Source organism: Oryza glaberrima, chromosome 5 (assembly GCF_000147395.1).
Source record: "Oryza glaberrima chromosome 5, OglaRS2, whole genome shotgun sequence".
NCBI lineage: Eukaryota > Viridiplantae > Streptophyta > Magnoliopsida > Poales > Poaceae > Oryza > Oryza glaberrima.
The window spans coordinates 12,696,166-12,715,109 of NC_068330.1; the positions used below are offsets into that span (position 1 = coordinate 12,696,166).

General features: G+C 47.2%; 3 protein-coding genes across 3 annotated transcripts; 1 reads left to right on the forward strand and 2 right to left on the reverse strand.

Moving 5' to 3' along the window:
• Window positions 1-967: 967 nt before the first annotated feature.
• Window positions 968-4,425, forward strand: LOC127772862 (probable receptor-like protein kinase At1g80640). The gene is made up of 10 exons (XM_052298844.1): window positions 968-1,405; window positions 1,935-2,090; window positions 2,184-2,431; window positions 2,679-2,811; window positions 2,961-3,024; window positions 3,149-3,245; window positions 3,370-3,472; window positions 3,585-3,703; window positions 3,928-4,017; window positions 4,105-4,425. The coding sequence occupies exons 1-10, from the start codon at window positions 1,162-1,164 to the stop codon at window positions 4,264-4,266; spliced, it is 1,416 nt and encodes a 471-aa protein (XP_052154804.1). The 5' UTR covers window positions 968-1,161; the 3' UTR covers window positions 4,267-4,425.
• Window positions 4,426-8,938: 4,513 nt separating this feature from the next.
• Window positions 8,939-13,475, reverse strand: LOC127774856 (plasma membrane ATPase-like). The gene is made up of 13 exons (XM_052301146.1): window positions 13,197-13,475; window positions 12,979-13,098; window positions 12,790-12,888; window positions 12,562-12,699; window positions 12,139-12,453; window positions 11,728-12,054; window positions 11,496-11,615; window positions 11,264-11,389; window positions 10,752-11,157; window positions 10,134-10,648; window positions 9,890-10,063; window positions 9,627-9,809; window positions 8,939-9,527 (listed from the first exon to the last, which is right to left on the reverse strand). The coding sequence occupies exons 1-13, from the start codon at window positions 13,239-13,241 to the stop codon at window positions 9,246-9,248; spliced, it is 2,850 nt and encodes a 949-aa protein (XP_052157106.1). The 5' UTR covers window positions 13,242-13,475; the 3' UTR covers window positions 8,939-9,245.
• Window positions 13,476-15,341: 1,866 nt separating this feature from the next.
• On the reverse strand, window positions 15,342-17,192 carry LOC127774863 (endo-1,4-beta-xylanase 3-like). Its single transcript, XM_052301155.1, has 2 exons — window positions 16,578-17,192; window positions 15,342-16,472 (listed from the first exon to the last, which is right to left on the reverse strand). Exons 1-2 carry the CDS (start codon window positions 17,190-17,192, stop codon window positions 15,342-15,344), a joined length of 1,746 nt encoding a protein of 581 aa, XP_052157115.1.
• Between the last annotated feature and the right edge of the window lie 1,752 nt (window positions 17,193-18,944).

Genomic DNA, 18,944 nt, shown 5'->3' on the forward strand with positions numbered 1-18,944 from the left:
TGTTGTTTTTGTTTTTTCTATAGTCAGAAAAATTTAGTAGATTCGATTTCCGTAATCCTATAAACTCTTGAGCCTTTTTTTACATCCTATAAAAAAAGTTAGGGTTTGTTGAGTTCTTTTTTACTTGTTATATTCGAGTGTCCTTCCTTAAAACATGTATAACTTTTTCATATGAATTCTGAATCAGGCAAATTATATATCTACGGATATCTACATAAAAAGTTCATCCTATTCTCTCTGCTTCGTCGGGTTTAGCGAAATCAGAATCTCGAAATTCCACTTGGAAGATTTTGTTTTCGAGGTAAGAAGCTTTTCGATAGAACTTTGAAAAATTCTACAAGTAACATATTTCGTCTGTTTGAACTAATTTTTTTCTATGGTTTGTTCCTATGTGCTCCTAAGTGTGAAAAAAATATTAAAAAATTTAAAAAAACTTGGACCTCTTTTTCCTCTACACTAGTGGGTGGCGCCGTGGGTGGGAGGGGAGCCGACACCAACATGGCGCGCTCCCCTACCACGTCAGCGCGGACCGCCACGGTGGCAAGGGGTGGTGCCAGAGAGGCTGACGCCGTCCCGTTGGATAGCAGTGCCAGCGACTCTGGCGCTCAAAAATGATTATTTCTGGGATAAGTTTTTCAGGGATCTATTTGTAAAATAAGTTTTCGAAAATGACCAAATTATGAAAACATCCAGGCAATGGATCTGAACAAACCAAGCACAAGAACACAACAAAACAAGGCGATTCTTTTCTTCTTTTTGTCCTCTCCACAGATGCCATATTCACAATTTGCATCCTCTCTCTCACACACACTGATGACTGACCCCGCCACCTTCTCGTAATTGCACATGGCTGGTCTCACTGTCAAACTGGCCCCACACGACCAGTTTGCTCTGCCGTCCGTGCACACGTACAGCACACCGAATAAAATGGCAGCAACCTATACACACACAAGAGAGAACCCCATTGCCATAGACAAATAGTGGCGGCAGGTTCAGCATAGGGCAGTGATACTAGCTAGTAGTGGCACTACTCCTTTCCTTTTCTTTTTCCCTCCTTGAGATTCTTCTCACTTTCATGCCGTCTCCCTTCCATCGCCACAAAGGCAGTACGAAATTTCGAGTTCCTGGTCTCCTGGAGAGGGCAGCAGAAAGGGAGAGAGTATGGAGATGGCGCTAACTCCATTGCCGCTCCTGTGTTCGTCCGTCTTGTTCTTGGTGCTATCTTCGTGCTCGTTGGCCAATGGGAGGGATACGCCTTCTTCTTCTTCTTCTTCTTCTTCTTCTTCTTCTTCTTCTTCTTCTCCGGCGACGTCTACTGTGGCCACCGGCATTCCCGCCGCCGCCGCCGCCGCCGCCAATGGGACGGCCGCCTTGTCTTCGGCAGTTCCGGCGCCTCCGCCTGTTGGTACGTACGTTGCTGGTGCTGAAAGCTGAAATTCAGAATTTTGGTGTGTGTGTGTTCTTACTGTTTTGTCGGTTTCGAGTTTGGAACTGTTTCTCTTTACAGAGTTTGTCCTCTCTGCAGATTTGGTTAAGCATGCACTGTTCTTCTTGATGGCAAAAAGAAATATATTTTTTTGGGGGGATCGACATTGTGTTGCCTGCATTCGAACCAACAACTCTGCTTTATTTCTAGCTGAACAAAAAGAAAATCTTCTTTGTTTTGAGTTCTCAAAATCTGCATTTTGGGATGTTACGTTTTGTTCAAATTTGAGGGGGAAAAACGTGGCATCAACGTTATTGCGGAAATCTCGCTGCGTGTTTTAATGCAATCGTACCTGTTCTTTCGTTAGAGTTTACTGTCATCAAATCTTTCCAGGATTCAAGGCCGTTTCAAAGATTAAACCAAAAAATAAAAAAGATGGCGCATCTGTTCATGTCCAATTAATTTACTCCTACTTTGTGGGTCTCAAGCTACCCGTGCTGGCTTGCAGTGATCGTAGTGCACCACCATTTCCACCGCGAGCTGGTCATCGCCGCCGTCCTCGCCTGCATCGCCACCGTCACGATCTTCCTTTCCACGCTCTACGCTTGGACACTATGGCGGCGATCTCGCCGGAGCACCGGCGGCAAGGTCGCCAGGAGCTCAGGTCGATCTTAACCCCGCTCATTCAATCGCTCTCCCAATTTTGGGTTCTTGAGCTATCTGTAATTACAATTCTGGCTTAATCCACATGGTTCAGACGCAGCGAAGGGGATCAAGCTGGTGCCGATCTTGAGCAGGTTCAACTCGGTGAAGATGAGCAGGAAGAGGCTGGTTGGGATGTTCGAGTACCCGTCGCTGGAGGCAGCGACAGAGAAGTTCAGCGAGAGCAACATGCTCGGTGTCGGCGGGTTCGGCCGCGTCTACAAGGCGGCGTTCGACGCCGGAGTTACCGCGGCGGTGAAGCGGCTCGACGGCGGCGGGCCCGACTGCGAGAAGGAATTCGAGGTGACTCTGTTGCTGGTCATGGTCAATTGTTGGTGAGAACTTTTACGGTACAATTTACTAGTAGTAGTATATACTGTCAGTATAAACAACGCAATGCCATTAGCCCATCAGTAAACTTACAACCTATATACTGACAGTATATACTATCAGTAAATTGTACCGTAAAAGTTCAGTTCCCATTGATAAGGGGAAGTATGGTGTTCAGTGTTGTTGAGCTGAATTGCTTTGGGGTTGTGGTTGTTGGCAGAATGAGCTGGATTTGCTTGGCAGGATCAGGCACCCCAACATTGTGTCCCTCTTGGGCTTCTGTATCCATGAGGGGAATCACTACATTGTTTATGAGCTGATGGAGAAGGGATCACTGGAAACACAGCTTCATGGTATAGTATTTATTGTCCTGTATGATTGGGCTCTGCCTTGTCAGTTGTCACTCACTCACAGTCACAGCTAGCTGCAGCTTAGCTCTTCCATGAGATGAGATCTTCCTTCCAGATTGGGAGCTTTTGATATGTGTAGTGGTTGTCTTCAGGGTCTTCACATGGATCAACTCTGAGCTGGCACATCCGGATGAAGATCGCCCTTGACACGGCCAGGTTCTTATAATCTTATCCCTCCACTTTCCTTCACACTGAATGATGCTCTTTTTTAAGAGAAAAAAATGATTTGGTGAATGATTAGCTGGTTATAATATGCACTGGTAAAATTAAAATTTGTCAGGGGATTAGAGTACCTTCATGAGCACTGCAGTCCACCAGTGATCCATAGGGATCTGAAATCGTCTAACATACTTTTGGATTCAGACTTCAATGCTAAGGTACACTCCTTTAATTTTCAGAAAGGCCAAACTATCTTGTTCATATTGACAGCAGGTCCTAGTGCTGGGATCAAAGTTAAAATTTGGTGAAGCTTCAGTTGTTGTACTTTGCTGAAATTTGCAGATTGCAGATTTTGGTCTTGCTGTGTCTAGTGGGAGTGTCAACAAAGGGAGTGTGAAGCTCTCCGGGACCTTGGGTTATGTAGCTCCTGAGTACTTGTTGGATGGTACTATGTCTTCCTCGTCCCAAATCATACTCCTATTTGTTAACAAAACTATATTATTGACACTGAAATGCTACTTTCATTATGTGACATTTAGCGGCCATGTCGATTTCAGGGAAGTTGACTGAAAAGAGCGATGTATACGCGTTCGGAGTAGTGCTTCTAGAGCTCCTTATGGGGAGGAAGCCTGTTGAGAAGATGTCACCATCTCAGTGCCAATCAATTGTGACATGGGTACAGTGCAATGTTTAAATTCACCTGTCTGAAAAAAATTTAAATTCAGATCGCATCATTTTGTCGGTCCATTAACATGATTTTGAACTTTTCCTTTCTCTTTCAATGCACATAGCATGCTTTGAATTTATCACAAGAAAAACATTGAGTTTAATTGGAGAGAATGTTCAAGCAGTCAAATTTCATCTCTTTTGAGAAACTTTTAACTTGTTTTAACCAAACAGGCAATGCCACAGTTGACCGACAGATCGAAGCTCCCCAGCATAGTTGACCCAGTGATCAAGGACACCATGGATCCAAAACACCTGTACCAAGTACTCATCATGAACACCTGCTAACATTATCTGATCAGACACATTTATCTACAAGGTTGAAAATACATATTCCCATACCATGTGCAGGTTGCAGCAGTGGCTGTTCTATGCGTGCAGGCTGAACCAAGCTACAGGCCACTGATCACAGATGTGCTCCACTCTCTTGTTCCTCTAGTGCCGACGGAGCTCGGAGGAACACTAAGAGCTGGAGAGCCACCTTCCCCGAACCTGAGGAATTCTCCATGCTGATATCTGAATATCTGATACAGCAAGTTTGTCAAAGCATGGGAAAATATTTATACAGTTTAGTATAGATTCTTATGTATAACTTATGTTACCTGTACTTGCTCCTTGTTTGAGGACGATAGTTAGTCCAACCTATCGCTTCTTGGTTGGATTGAGAGACAAGTCTCACTTTCATACTCCATCCGTATTTTAATGTATGACGCCGTTGACTTTTTGATAAACGTTTGACCTTTCGTCTTATTCAAAAATTTTATGTAATTATAATTTATTTTATTGTGACTTGATTTATCATCAAATGTTTTTTAAGCATGACATAAGTATTTCTATATTTGCATAAAATTTTTTAATAAGACGAGTGGTCAAACGTTGGTTAAAAAGTCAACGGCGTCATACATTAAAATACGGAGGGAGTATATGTTTTCTTGTACAAAGTAGGGAGAGAATGCGTTTGGATCTGATATCCTCTGCACATATGAAAACTTTTTCCAGAGTACTGTAGCTCAATAGCATTTGAGAAAGCTATGTTTTGAGCTCTGCATTTTGGTTAAGATATGCATTCCAGTTATTGAGTTCAGAGTATTTATAACAAGAAGCATTCTTTGTATCGTTTTGTTTGACATTTTGGTTAAGTCTGTTGTTGCCATAGTTTTCTTCTACTGTTTGTGGTGTATGTGGGCAGCAACTAATATAGTCTGTCCACAACGGAACAAGAATCTTGAAGGTGAGAAGATCCTGATCATTGTACATTTGCACCCACATAACAACTGCAACTTGGCATCAACTGCCAACTGCAGATGTGCATATTAGGTAGGAAATAATCATTCTGCATTATATAAACCGTGATCAGAGATGTTTACATGCACAAAATAGTGTAAGTTCCTGTATTGAATATGAAGTTGGTGCTTAAACTTGTTTATTGACGTTGTCCTTTTCACCTTTTATGACTGTGCTGATAACTTCTTCTCAACTAGAAACACCATTGCTACCTTTGTGCAGTTGTGCTAAAAGGTAGCACATCATGGATTCATGGGCGTGGTGGTTAATACTTAGTAACATCAAAAAGCCTTTTTCTTGGAGATAGTATCTTTCTACTTCATGCTGGTTCAAACGATAGGCAGCCATCAAAGCTTCATACAATTTAAATTGGCCGGTTTTTGTAGCAATGAAGCTTCGTACTTTACCCAAATTGCTTGACATGTCATCTTAAACATGTACTCCCTCCGTCCCACAATATAAGGGATTTTGAGTTTTTAATTGCAATGTTTGACCACTCGTCTTATTCAAATCTTTTTTTTTACAAATATAAAAAACAAAAAGTTGTGCTTAAAATACTGTAGGTAATAAAGTAAGTCACAAATAAAATAAATAATAATTTCAAAAAATTTTAAATAAGACGAGTGGTCAAACGTTGCAAGAAAAACTCAAAATCTATTATATTATGGGACGGAGGGAGCAGTAGTTTCCCTGGCTCTGATGACATGATGCTTACCATGCTGGTTGCTGGATCTGATCAATTCTTCAGAAACATTGATGAGGGAAGAAGTGCTTGTACATGGCTGAGATGTCAGCCAACCCCACCGGAAAAATCATCAACTCAAGCTACTAACTTCTGGATGCACCTCATTTAATAAGCCTTGGCTAGAAAGAAGAGGAACTGGATACTGCAGGATCAGCTTTGTTTGACAGCGAGATGGCATCTGCTTCTTTCATATCTACAATAACTGCATGAGCCTGCATTTGCCAGCTTCATGTTCATCTTCAGGATAATGCACGCAGATTAGTTGTACATGAGGATTATTAGTTTTCTGTTGCTGCACTTGCAATCGAAAGTTTTTCTGTTGCTGCACTTGCTCTTGAAAGTGGCAAGTTTCAGTTAGCCATTTTCAGTACATGTTTTTTTTGTCTTGCCTGTACTTTGGCCCCTCCTTAATTGAGCTTTATTTTAGCATAGGTGATTTGACACATTCATCTTTTTCAATCCTTGAAGAGCCGTCTGTGCCCTCTAATTCAAGTATCTATGATCTGTCTAGTAGATGATCAGATGTTTGCACGATGATATATGTTTTCCTTTCTGGATGAAGATGGAGGCTTAGGGGCTGCTCAGATTGATGTCATTTTCAACCATACTATTTTTTGGTATAGTTGACAAAAATATGTCTATGTTTAGTTTGTCGTCAAACTTTGACAAATACATAAGAAATCCTATCAAAATTTTGATAATATTGTCAATTTTATTTTGGTAAGATTTATTAGGCTACAATATGAACATGTCCTTAATGAATTAACACAGCAACAGAGAGACGTGCCAATAGTGGGACTGGAGCCAATGAGCCATGACGAAGTTATGGCTTATGGTGCAACTACCGCTTGAATGAACATCTTTTTTATTCTATCCTTAAAAAATGACTTATTTGCTACTTGGTCTACTTTTTTTATTCTGCTTCATGTTGAGTTTTGATTTTTTTTTTTGGGAGGTGTTCCTTTTGATAGCGGTATTTTTTTTTAAAAAAAAAACACAATTGTGACGACAATTGAAACAAAATTAATCACTCCAGCCTTTCCAGATTCTTTTCTTATTAAGTTATATATTCTACCTTGATTTTTGTTATCACGCTTTTCAAATAGCTAAACGATATATTTCGTGTGAAAAATTTTTATATAGAAGTTGCTGAATACATTTTTCAAGTTCTTGTAATTAAAACTCAATTAATTACCCCTCTGTTAACATCAATATAAATGTGAGAAATGCTAGAATGACTTATATTGTGAAACGGAGGAAATATACGCTAATGGTTATTTCTATTTTTTCCCTAACTTCATTTTTATTTTTAGTAGAAATTAACACCACCTAAGGTCTTTTAGTTTGAATCATGTAAGATTCTTTTGGCACATGGTGTATCCGAGCTTTATAATATGCTTTCAATAGAAGCGAGGAGAAAAATCGACGAAGATCATGACATCGGGCAATAGCCAGAACAAGTTGATTTCTTACCTGGTGATAGGAACTAATCGGTGTTATTTTCCTTGGACAAAATCTCTTGTTTTGTCCCTCAAAAGAAAAACGGTAGCATATTAGCGTCTTTTGGGGGGTTTAAGTGTCATTTACCTTGTTCTTTTGGGGGCTAGTGGAATATTTTAGGCCCAGAACTATTACTGGGCCACCAAAATGTTCTTACGGGCCGAACAATTACCATTTTTTGTTCATCACTAATTTTGATTCCCCAGCCCACAGTTTACTCCATATGAGCTGTACACCGCAGTCCTCTTAATATATGCTATTTGTAGATTTTTTATTTTTATTTTATTCATTAAAATATTTTAAAATAATTTTTATTTTTAAAGTATTATAACCCTAACACCCTTCTGGAGTGGTTTTTTTTTTTTCAAAATGTGGCACAACCTTATATGTTAACTGTTGTACATGGGGCTGGCCATTTTGTTGCAGACGATCCCTTAGGGCCTCCAGGAAAGCGACAAGGGGGCCGGTGGCCCTCTTACATCCCTCTAGGAGGGCAGAATAGTTAGCCCTCATTCACACAGTCATTAGCATGCGCTAACCGCGTATGACGTCATAAAAAACACTCTTTGAAAGGGTGCTCTTTAAAACCACCATTCCAGAGAATGTTAGGAGTGTGATACTTTGAAAATAGAAATTGTTCTTTAAATATTTTAATATATAAAATGAAAAGTTCGGTATTTCTATACTCCAAGGCTAGAATCTTTGTATAACCTTGAATAGTAAATGATAGTTCCACGGGATTTAGAGAAACAGTATAAGGACGATATAGTTGGCCAGAAGGCCCGTAGCTCGACGGCCTGGCACACGACATGAAGATTTGGCTTGGCCTAGGCACAACCAAGGCTTGATTGTTGTCGGGCCCGTGCCAACCCGACCCGACCGTTGGGTCGTGCCTTGGCCTCTTCCTCGACACGACATGCTGGCTTGGCACGACATAGCCCAATAATAAGCACAACCACAGCCCGACATGCCCCTCTCCTGCACGCTGTAGCCTATCGGCACGGTCCAAGGAGATGAAGGACACAAAATAGACTTATGGGAGGTAAAATAGACTTATTCGAAGGACGAGCACGATGGGCTGGTCATTTCTTCGGGCGACACGACCGCCCGAAGTGACCTAAGTTTTATTGGGTCGTGCTTAGGCCGTATGTGCAACCCGTGGGCGGGCACGGCATGACTGATCTCAAGCCGTGCCTCGGTCGTGCCCGAGTCGAATCGTGCCAAGCGATCTCTATAAACAATGATAAAAATGTATTTGAACCCATCGAGGGCTATTCCCTCCTTTTTCTTGTCATTTAAATACTTATTACTTTTTAGAAAAATAGTAAAAAAGATAGATTGATATGCTATATACCACTTTGCAAACATGCGAATTAAAATTCGATCTTCCTAAGTTATAAAAAATTAACAGAATTAACTCTAACTTGTATACATGTGTTTATAGTCATATTTTTTTCTATTGTAATTGTAGAAGTTCAAATGAAACTTGCATATTTATGGATTGCTATGTGACATATTAATATATATATATATATATCTTTTTTTTCATTTTTTCTGATAAAATGCAATAAAAGATGGAATATTCCCTCAAGGAATTAAAAAGAGTGTTACCTAAGAACAATTAGTACATGCTAAAACTTAGTTTGAAACATTAGGAAAAGGCTGATGGATTCTTCAACATATGCACAAACAAAGTACTAAATTAGCCCTCATTTTATTCTGGTCTTCGACCAATCAAACATACCAACAAACCTACAACCTCTCCAAAGTAAAACCATTAAAACAACAAAAGCTACGTACCCCCATTATTCATCTGACCAAATTAAGACAGTCTCCTGACCCCGTTAAATTAAGCTGCCAAAAAAAAAGAAAAAAAAAAGAATATCCTGTCTCACTTATCAAGCTAACGAGCAGCATCTTCGATCATGTATGGTATTCATGCGTGTGAGATCGATGGTGCTAGCTAGACGGTGTAGTGGTTCTGGATGGTGTCGATGTCGAGGCCCTTGAGCTTGACCACCGACTCGACGTGGCCCTTGAGCGTGTGCAGCTCCCGTAGCCTGGCGATCTCGGCGCGGCGCTTCGCCTGCTCCGCGATCTCCGACAGCTCCAGGTAGTCCTTGTTGTCGTCGAACAGCGCCGTCGACGTCTCCGCCTGCTGCAGCCCGTGCAGCGACCTCTGCGCGATCGCCCACTGCGCCTCCCTCTTGCTCTTCCCGTAGTCCAGCTCGTTCGCGAACGCCGTCTGCTCGCGCGCAATCGACCAAACTCATTCCTATAATTAACATGCGATAAACGGGTGGACGTCCACCCGAGTGATTAGAATCCGTGTCTCCGTGTTTACCTTGTTGTCGAAGGCGTTGTTCCAGGCTTTGCCGCTGAGGAAGTAGCGGATGGCGAACTTGAAGATGTCGAGGGGGAAGAAGGTGACGATGCTGAAGAGCCAGATGACCATGCCCCACGACCACCCGATGCCCTTCATCTTCGCGAACGGCCAGTTCGCGTACACCGCGATCAGCGTTGCCATCTGCGTGCGTTCGCCACCATTAGTCGCCGGAGAAGAGTCACTGCGCGCGCCGCGGCGGCGGCGGCTAACGAACTTCTTACCAGCTGGGCGATGAGGAACGCGCCGACGAGCAGGAGCCCTGGGCGCTCGACGAAGAACCAGCTCCTCGCGCGTGTCACGAAGATGAGCGCCTGGCTGATGATGCTCACCTGGAGGTACACCGCCGCCATCAGCTCCTCCGTGCTGCCTCCGATCGGGTGCACCCCGAACGTCCTCTGCCCACAAAACACACGGCGTCAGAGCGCGCGGCAGCGAGGCGTGCGAGGTTGGGTGATGAGTGGTCACCGTGAAGAAGTCGGTGTCGCGGACGGCCCAGAAGAAGAGGACGGTGGCGAGGGCGAGGTAGGTGCCGAGGACGATGCCGGTGGCGAAGATCTCTTGGAGGCGCCATGCGTCAGGCAACGGGGACGGCTTGACGCGGTCCTTGGAGATGGTCATGATGGTGCCGTCGTTGAGGATGGCGATGATGAGCACCATGAAGGGCGCGAAGTCGAACCTCCAGATGAGCGCCAGGAGGAGGAAGCCGAGCACGACGCGGATGGTGATCGACACGGCGTAGATGGTGTAGTTCTTCATCCGCTGGAAGATGGCGCGGCTCGTCAGCACCGCGCTGATGATCACGCTCAGCCCGGGCTCCGTCAGCACGATGTCCGATGCCCCCCTCGCCGCGTCCGTCGCGTCCGCCACCGCGATCCCGATGTCCGCCTTCTTCAGCGCCGGCGCGTCGTTCACGCCGTCCCCCGTCATCCCGCAGATGTGCTTCCTCTCCTGCAGCCTCCGCACGATCTCGTACTTGTGCTCTGCATCATCATCATCATCATCATCATCAGTTCATCGCACCCGCGCTCGCCGCCATGGCTTCGCTTTTCCATCTTGTACTTGTGAAGGTCACTGGGAACGTACCGGGGAAGACGCCGGCGAAGCCGTCGGCCTTCTCGATGAGCTCGTCGACAGGGAGGCCGCCGGTGTCGCCGTCTTTGAGCAGAGAGCTGGAGGGGTACATGTTGGTGCCCATGCCGAGGCGGCGGCCGGTCTCCTTGCCGATGGCGAGCTGGTCGCCGGTGATCATCTTGACGTTGACGCCGAGGTTGAGCGCGCGGCGGATGGTCTCGGAGCTGTCGTGGCGCGGCGGGTCGAAGAGCGGGAGCACGGCGAGGAACTGCCACGGCGTGCCCGGCGCGTCCTTGCTCCCCTCCGGCACCTTCTGCCTCGCCACCGCCAGCGACCGCAGCCCGCGGTCGGCGAACTTGTCGATGATGGCGTGCACCCGCCGGCTCACGTCGTCCCGTAGACGGCACAGCTCGATGATCTAAGCCACACACACACACGCACACCAACAAGATCAAATTCACCGATGCAATGCAAATGGTACAGAATTCATGGCCGAGCTGACGGTGGCCGGCCGGCCGGCTGACCTGCTCTGGCGCGCCTTTGCTGATGCGGTGCCACGAACCATCTTTGGTGTCGATGTAGGTGATGGCCGTGCGCTTGTCGACGGGGTTGAACGGCATGAAGTGCACCTCTTGGATGCCGGCACGGGCCTGCCACGTTGCAGACACGTCGTACGTCGTGAGATTTATTTGTAGAAGAAGAGGAAATTGGGAGCTTGTGTGATGTGTCCGTGCGAGCTTGAGGAGCTTCACTTACCTCGCTTGGGTCGGCGAGCATGCCGACGATGGAGGCGTCAATGGCGTCCTGGTTCTCGGTTCGCGACGCCCTCGCCGCGTACAGGACGATCGCGTCCTTGTCGAGATCCTTCACGAACGGCTGAAATCCAAATCCGAAGTGCGCGATTTGATTTGATGACAACTACTACTCGATCGATAGGGAAAAAAATTAACGGCGAAACTGAAAGATTAATGGTGTGTGCTGTGCGTGCCTCGATCATGTTCTTGTCGACGGTGAGCTTGTTGAGGGTGAGCGTGCCGGTCTTGTCGCTGCAGAGCACGTCCATGCCGGCCATCTCCTCGATGGCCGTCATCCGCTTGGTGATGGCGCCCTGCTGCGACAGCCGGTGCGAGCCGATGGCCATGGTCACGGACAGCACGGTGGGCATGGCGATGGGTATCCCGCCGATGAGCAGCACGAGGAGGTTGTCGATGCCGTCGCGGTACTGCCGGTGCTGGATCGGGTACATCACGATGATCTCGATCAGCATCCCGGCCGCGATGGAGCAGATGCAGAAGTTGCCGATCGCCGTCAGCACCTGACCACCATTGATGGTGAGCAGAGCAAGCAAGCAGTTGGCACCTCTCCGACGAGAAGTGGCGGATGGATGCATGTATGATACCTTCTGGAAATGGCCGACGTTGTTGGTGCTGTCGACGAGGTGGGCGGCCTTGCCGAAGAAGGTGTGGACGCCGGTGGCGATGACGACGGCCTCAATCTCGCCCTGCTTGCAGGTGGAACCCGAGTAGATGCTGTCGCCGGGCATCTTGTTGACGGGGAGCGACTCGCCGGTGAGCGCCGACTGGTCGATCTTGAGCGGGTCGCCCTCCATCAGCCGCGCGTCCGCCGGGATGATGTCGCCGAGCTTGATGCTGATGATGTCCCCGGGCACCAGGATCGCCGCGTCCTGCTCCGACCACTTCCCGTCCCTCAGCAACTGCATGCACCGACCATCGATCAATCAGTCAGTCAGTCAGTCATTCCGTCGAGCACAGATAGGTCAGTGTTCGTCCATGGCGTGGCGCACTGCGCACGCGCGACGTGCCTTGGTCTGCGGCGCGAGGCTGGCCATGAGTGCGGCGGCGGCGTTCCCGGCGTTGTTCTCCTCGATGAAGCTGATGGTGGAGTTGATGAAGAGCAGCGTCACGATCCCGACGAAGTCCTGCCAGTCCGGCGGCCGCCCCTGCACGCACGCACGCATGCACGCGTCAGATCGACGGCGGTCAAAACACACACAACTGACGCGACGGCGACGGGGACGGGCGACGCGTACCCCTCCGTTGGCGAGGGCGATGGCCATGATCGCGGCGGCCTCCATGACCCAGGAGAGCGGATTCCACATGAACCCCAAGAACTTGAGCAGCTTACTCTCCTGCACGCCAATTTCACATATTTTATACGTACGCGAGACCCAAAACACACAAACTCGTTCTTGATCGAACACACGATTCTGAATTCTGACCTTCTTCTCCTCGAGCTTGTTGCGGCCGAAGATCTCGAGCCGGCCGTTGCCATCGGCGGAGGTGAGCCCCTGCGGCGAGCTCTTGAGCACGGCGAACACCTCCTGGATCGGTATACTCTCCTGCAACCAACCAACCAACCAACAACGCCACAATGACACATGGATCACACGCACACACGGATGAACGCAATATTGGCGGAATGATGAAGAACACTGACGAGGTCGACGTTCTCCTTCTTGAGATCCTCCAGTGAGACCGACATGGTTGCCCCCCCGCAGCAAGGTCCCTAGCTAGGCCAGATCGATCTGGAGCAGGGTGTTTCGATCGCTAGCTAGTCAGTTAGGCTCATTGGTGTGTATCTCAAAAGACTTTTTCTTTGGGCGTTTGTTGGATCTGTGCTTGGTTTTCTCGATCCAGTGGAGCTAAAGAGTGGTTGTGGGACGAGGAGACGGCAAGAAATAAGGAGGTTGCAGCACAGTGGCAGTCTGCAGCGCTGAACCCGTTCCAACACTTCCACTCATTTCGGGAGAGGGGGGTCCTATATATAATTTCCCTGACGAATTTGCATGCGGATTAGTATTATTTCATTATTTGTGGAGGCGACTAAGCCGCGCGGAAGCAAATCAGCGGTATTCCGTTACGGCATATGCAGTTGAGCCACTGACATGTGGGTCCCACTTTTGCTATGGCCCCAAATGTCAGTGGCTCAGCTACACTCTTCCATGCCGTGCACAGTCACCCAGTGAGCTTAACCAGCGACCCTTCCTTTTTTACTATAAATAGTAAACACACGTCTCCTCTTTCCGGAGTACTGTAGAAACAACAGCGTGTCAACTGTCATCCCTGTCTGTGTTTCCCAGTGTGCATGGCCTCTGAGTTGCACAGCTTCACACATGCAACTTCAATACGAATCTAAGATTCTACAATTTCTTGCCTTTGGCAAAATAACCATCAAAATGCACAGGAAAAAAGAGTAGTTATATTTATTTATGATGTTATAGTAAATTTCACAAAGCTGTTAGGAAACGATAGGCGGACAAACGATAAAAAACAATAGATCAATCACAAAAGACACGAGATTTAACGTGGAAAACCCTCCCAAAACAGGAGAGAAAAAACCACGGGCGCCAGCCAGCAAAATATCTTCACTATATCTGAGGTGAGGTTACCTCGCCGCACGGTGGCTTACAAGAGGTATATATATAGTGGAACCCTAAAAGGGATGATGATCCATACCGTGGGGGCTCCACCCCCGCACCCCCGGGCGTCCCCTCCGCTATGGCAGAAACTGGCCTTTATTAAGTGCAAATGAATTTGGATCACAACTCAACAAAAGCTACAAATACTTCGATCAAATTATCATAGAGCTATAGATTTAAGATCTTATATCACAAAGCTATAGATTTAACGCAAAATTTCTCACAGAACTACATATTTAGGATGGAATGTTATAAAATTAAAGAGTAAGTAGTAAATTTATCCCAAAACTACGACGTTTATAGCTCCAACATAATGTTAATATAAAATCTATATTGAATCTGTAGTCTTCTGATAACTTTAATATAAAATCTGTAATTTTGTGATACTTAATATTAAATCTATAGTTTTGTAATAAATTTCCCACTAAGGGTTTGTTCAGCTGCACTACAATGCAGTTGTTTCTAGCTTTCTACTGCAGCCCCACACACACATAGTATTGTTTAGGTAGGCTACAGCATAATAACTACAGCATAATAAAAAGAAATGCAGCCGAACAGGCCTTAAATCTATAGTTTTGTGATAGAACGTTTTAAATATATAGTTTTACAATAGTTTGGCCAAAAATATCTATAGTTTTGTGAAATTCACTTCAAATCAAGTTTTGTGAAATTCACTTCAAATCATTTTAACACTGTAAATTACCTACACTTACATGTTAACTACATTGTACGTTCCAATATTTATATTGTAAATTTTCTAATACACGGTATATAATAACTTAGTTATAGATATTGTTGTGCTACAATTATAAGGGATCACCGCTGATATGAATTATCCTCCCTACTAAGAAGCCGTTACAATGCACGGCTGGCACATAAGTTGTATAAAACGAGGAATAACTCGTTTACCTTTTTTTTTGTTAGGGAAATAACTCGTTTACATTATTCATATGCATTAAATCTTAGCAAATGCAATACCTTACATTTGTCTTACAGTAGTACAACCATACAATACCCATTACCAAATTATGTAAAACATAGGGAGTTAGGGACAGAACATACTCTGTTCTCTAGCAGAATTCTTTTGTCCCACGTGCCCTCCACTCATTCGATATATGATTCTGCATGAATCAATGCAAATGTAAGATAAACCGGCGTAGTCGTTAAATTTCCATATCCAGCACGAGCGAGGTGTCCCCTTTGTCGACGGTGAACGTCTTGAGTATCTTCCCCGTCGCCGTCGTCACCTGCACGACGTACCTGCCATGGTAGCCCCTGAACGTGAAATGGCCGTCGCCGTCGATGGTCCCGCGCGCGTCGGACGTCCACTCCCGCCGGAGATTGACCAGCCTCTGGCCGGCCTCGTTGACGGTGCCGTCGGCGTCGACGAGGGACGCGTCCTGGCGCCACATGCGGCCCTGCATGAAACCCCAGAGCACGACGCCGGCGACGGCCGGGTGCGCGTACGCCTCGCGGAGCACCACCTCCAGGTCGTCGGCGCGGAGGGGCACGTCGGGCTCGCTCACGTCCAGCTCGGTGATCCAGATGGGGAGCCCCGTCGACGCGGCGAGCTTGTCGAGCGCGCCGCAGATGACCTCGCCGGACGGGTTGGAGACGTGGCCCTGGATGCCGACGCCGCCCACCGCCGCGCCGCCGCGGCGGAGCGCGTCGATCAGCTCGATGTACTTCTCGGGTGTCGCGTTGGGGTCGTTGGCGCACTCGACGTTGTAGTCGTTGACGAAGAGCCGCGCGGCCGGGTCCAGGCGCGCGGCCTCGCGGAACATGAGCGCGGCGGCGTCGTCGCCGAGGCGGTCGCGGTAGAAGCGGCCGTGCAGCATCTCGTTGTTGACGTCGTAGTGCGGGAAGCGGCCGGCGTAGCGGGACAGGAGGCCGGTAAGGCGGCCGCGCACCGCCGACGCGAGGTCGTCGCGGCCGAGGTCCTTGATCCACTGCTGCACGGAGCCGTCGACCGCCCAGAAGATGCAGTGGCCGCGCACCGGCTTGCCGTGGCGGTCGCAGAAGTCGAGCAGCGCGTCGGCGTCGCGGTAGTTGAGCAGGCCGCGCTGCGCCTCCGTCCAGTACCACTTGAGCTCGTTCTCGAAGACGGCCCAGTCGAAGTTGTTGGTGAAGAAGTCCACGAAGTTGGGGTCCTGGATCACCGAGCCGTTGATGCAGGTGCCGAGCGGGAAGACGTTGTCCATCTGCACCACGCGGACGGCCGCGCCGGGGATGCTCGCCGTCGCCTCCACTCCGGCTCCGCCGCTGAACTTGAGGACGACGTCACGCTTGCGAACCTGAAATGGCCAAATCCGATGTGAATATGACATGGTCCCGATCAACATGCATGGTACTATATTGTTAGTTAATGTGATCATGCAGAGTGAGAGATGTTGTCTTACCTTGTCGGTCTTCTCCTTGAGATGCCTGAACCGCGCCTTGCGGTCGGCGGCGAACACACGGAGGTCCATGAGCTTCACGTCGACGCCGGCTGGCGCGCCGTGGACGTGCACCGCCGTCGCGCCGCGCGGGGTCGCCTTAAGGCGGAACGCGCCGTTGATCTCCACCCAGCCGCCGGCCACTCCGGCGCACACCGCGCCGCAGCCGAGAACGCGGCACTCGCCGCCATCGTCCACGTGGAGGCTGACACGCACCACGTGGCTCTCCCCGCCGGCGTGTTCGCCGCCACCGCTCTGCACGGCGACCCACCCGGCGACACGGTACGTCACCCGGGGCACGAGCGCGCCGGCCGGGACCGGGTGCCGCAGCCCGTCCTCCTCGCCGTCACGGCGCGCCGCGAGGACGTACCGAGAGCCGCTCGGCCGGTGCTCGCGCCCGCCGTCGTCCACAGCCGGGAGCATGGCCGCCGGCGGGTCGTCCTTCTCGACGTGAGCGGACAGCGTGGTGCGCGAGCCGACCGGCGCCCAGCCGGCGAGGCTGCTGGCCTCGTCCGCCGGTGCGGCGCCGTTGTTGCCGATCAGGTTCACGCCGAAAGCAACCTCCCTAGTGCAAGCCATAGTAGAAAAGGGGCTAAGAATCGATGAGCTAAGAATGCAAGAAGTGAGCTTGCTTGCTGTGTTGCAGTGCAGTGGTGGTGAGTGCACTGGATCAGTGCAGAGGCTGCCTATTTATAGGGCAAAACGGACCTGCATGCATGCGTCGCTACGGCGGCGCCGTCAAATCATGAACGGTTGGTATGCTAGCTTGTGGGTGAAGCGTACGTATCTGAAAGGCTGAGAAAATGCTGTGTGCATCAACTTGCCTGAAGCAAAACCGCAGTGAATCTAAGCTTGAGTAGCAGTAAAGATTTGGCAAAACAGGATATCAGGTTAATTTTGATTGGTAGGAGAGTATACCAAGGTTCGATTGTAGACTTGTAGTTTCTATAAGCGCGAGATCTAATTAGCGCCGCTTCTGCCCGGCCGTCTGCCGTGCGCCGCCGACGCGACACGGCTGCGCCTGACGCGCAATAGATAATTCCGAGTTTTATTTTGAATTCTTAAATTCAAGTAAACTTTTGTATCCCCGCAAAAAAAAAGTAAAATTTCGTGAGAGAATTTCTTAACGTAAAGTGTCATTTCAAAACTGAAAATTTTGAGTAAAATTTCTAAACAAATGAGAACTTTTAACTCAATTTTGAAACTTTCGACTCACCATTTAGACCAATCTTGGCTACATTGAGGATTCCCTTATAAGCAAAGGAGGGGTTAAGCATGTAACCTATATTAGATACTTCTTAATTAAAAGAGTACATTTCATAGAACCCAGATCTACTAACATAGTAATATTGTTCGACTTGCAAAAAACATAACCATTTTGGCACATGAGACATAACCTGGTTTCATAAAATAAACATGTTGGTAACCAATTTGACTTGCTATTGTAGCAATATAAAAGACACATAAATTAGATGGCTAAGACTGGCATGATGTTCAAAAATAATATTTGACTTATAATTTCTCATATAATTTTATAGAAACAAAATTATAATTATATGAAAGTAAATTCAAATGTCAAATCCAATGATATTATTTTCAACAAATAAAATTCAATTCATATTATACTAATTACTAAACAAATGTTTTAAAAGTTGAATTTAAAAATATGTGCGCACTTTATATTATGGGATGGAGGAGTGTAATATCTTGCTATCTAATGATCCATTATCTTATTATCTAGAAGAAAAGGTTTCTAATAATCGTGTCCATTGTTCAAATCATTATGTGGCTAAAATTTAAATTTGAAATTTCTAAAATATTAGTGATACTTGCAGTTTAATCTGTTGCTCATTTTGGCTATATTTAGTTTTTTTTCTAATTATTTGTCTATTTATGTAGACTTTTAGCTCGAATGATTTTATCACTGCTTATGATTTATCCGCTCAATACTCAAAAGACTGAATAGAAATGAATAAATATACAAATTACACTCTCTTCTATCATCATATTTTTATGTTTATATGATATAGTTAGGGGTGGGCAGGAAGCTCGTAGCTCGTTAGCTCGCTCGTCTCGGCTCGTTTAAATTTCGTAACGAGCCGAGCTGGCTTTAAAGCTCGTTAGAGATAATGAGCTCGAGCTAGCTCGTGAGCCTTAACGAGCCAGCACTCTAAGGCCCAAGCCCAACAAACAATGAGACAACACAAGTTACTCAACGGCCCAAGCCCAACTGAAAGGAAAACCCTAGAGACTACTCTCGGTCTCCCACTCTCCCCGATTTCCCTGTCTCCCGCATCCTGCCATTCCTGCGCCGCATGCCCGCATCATGCG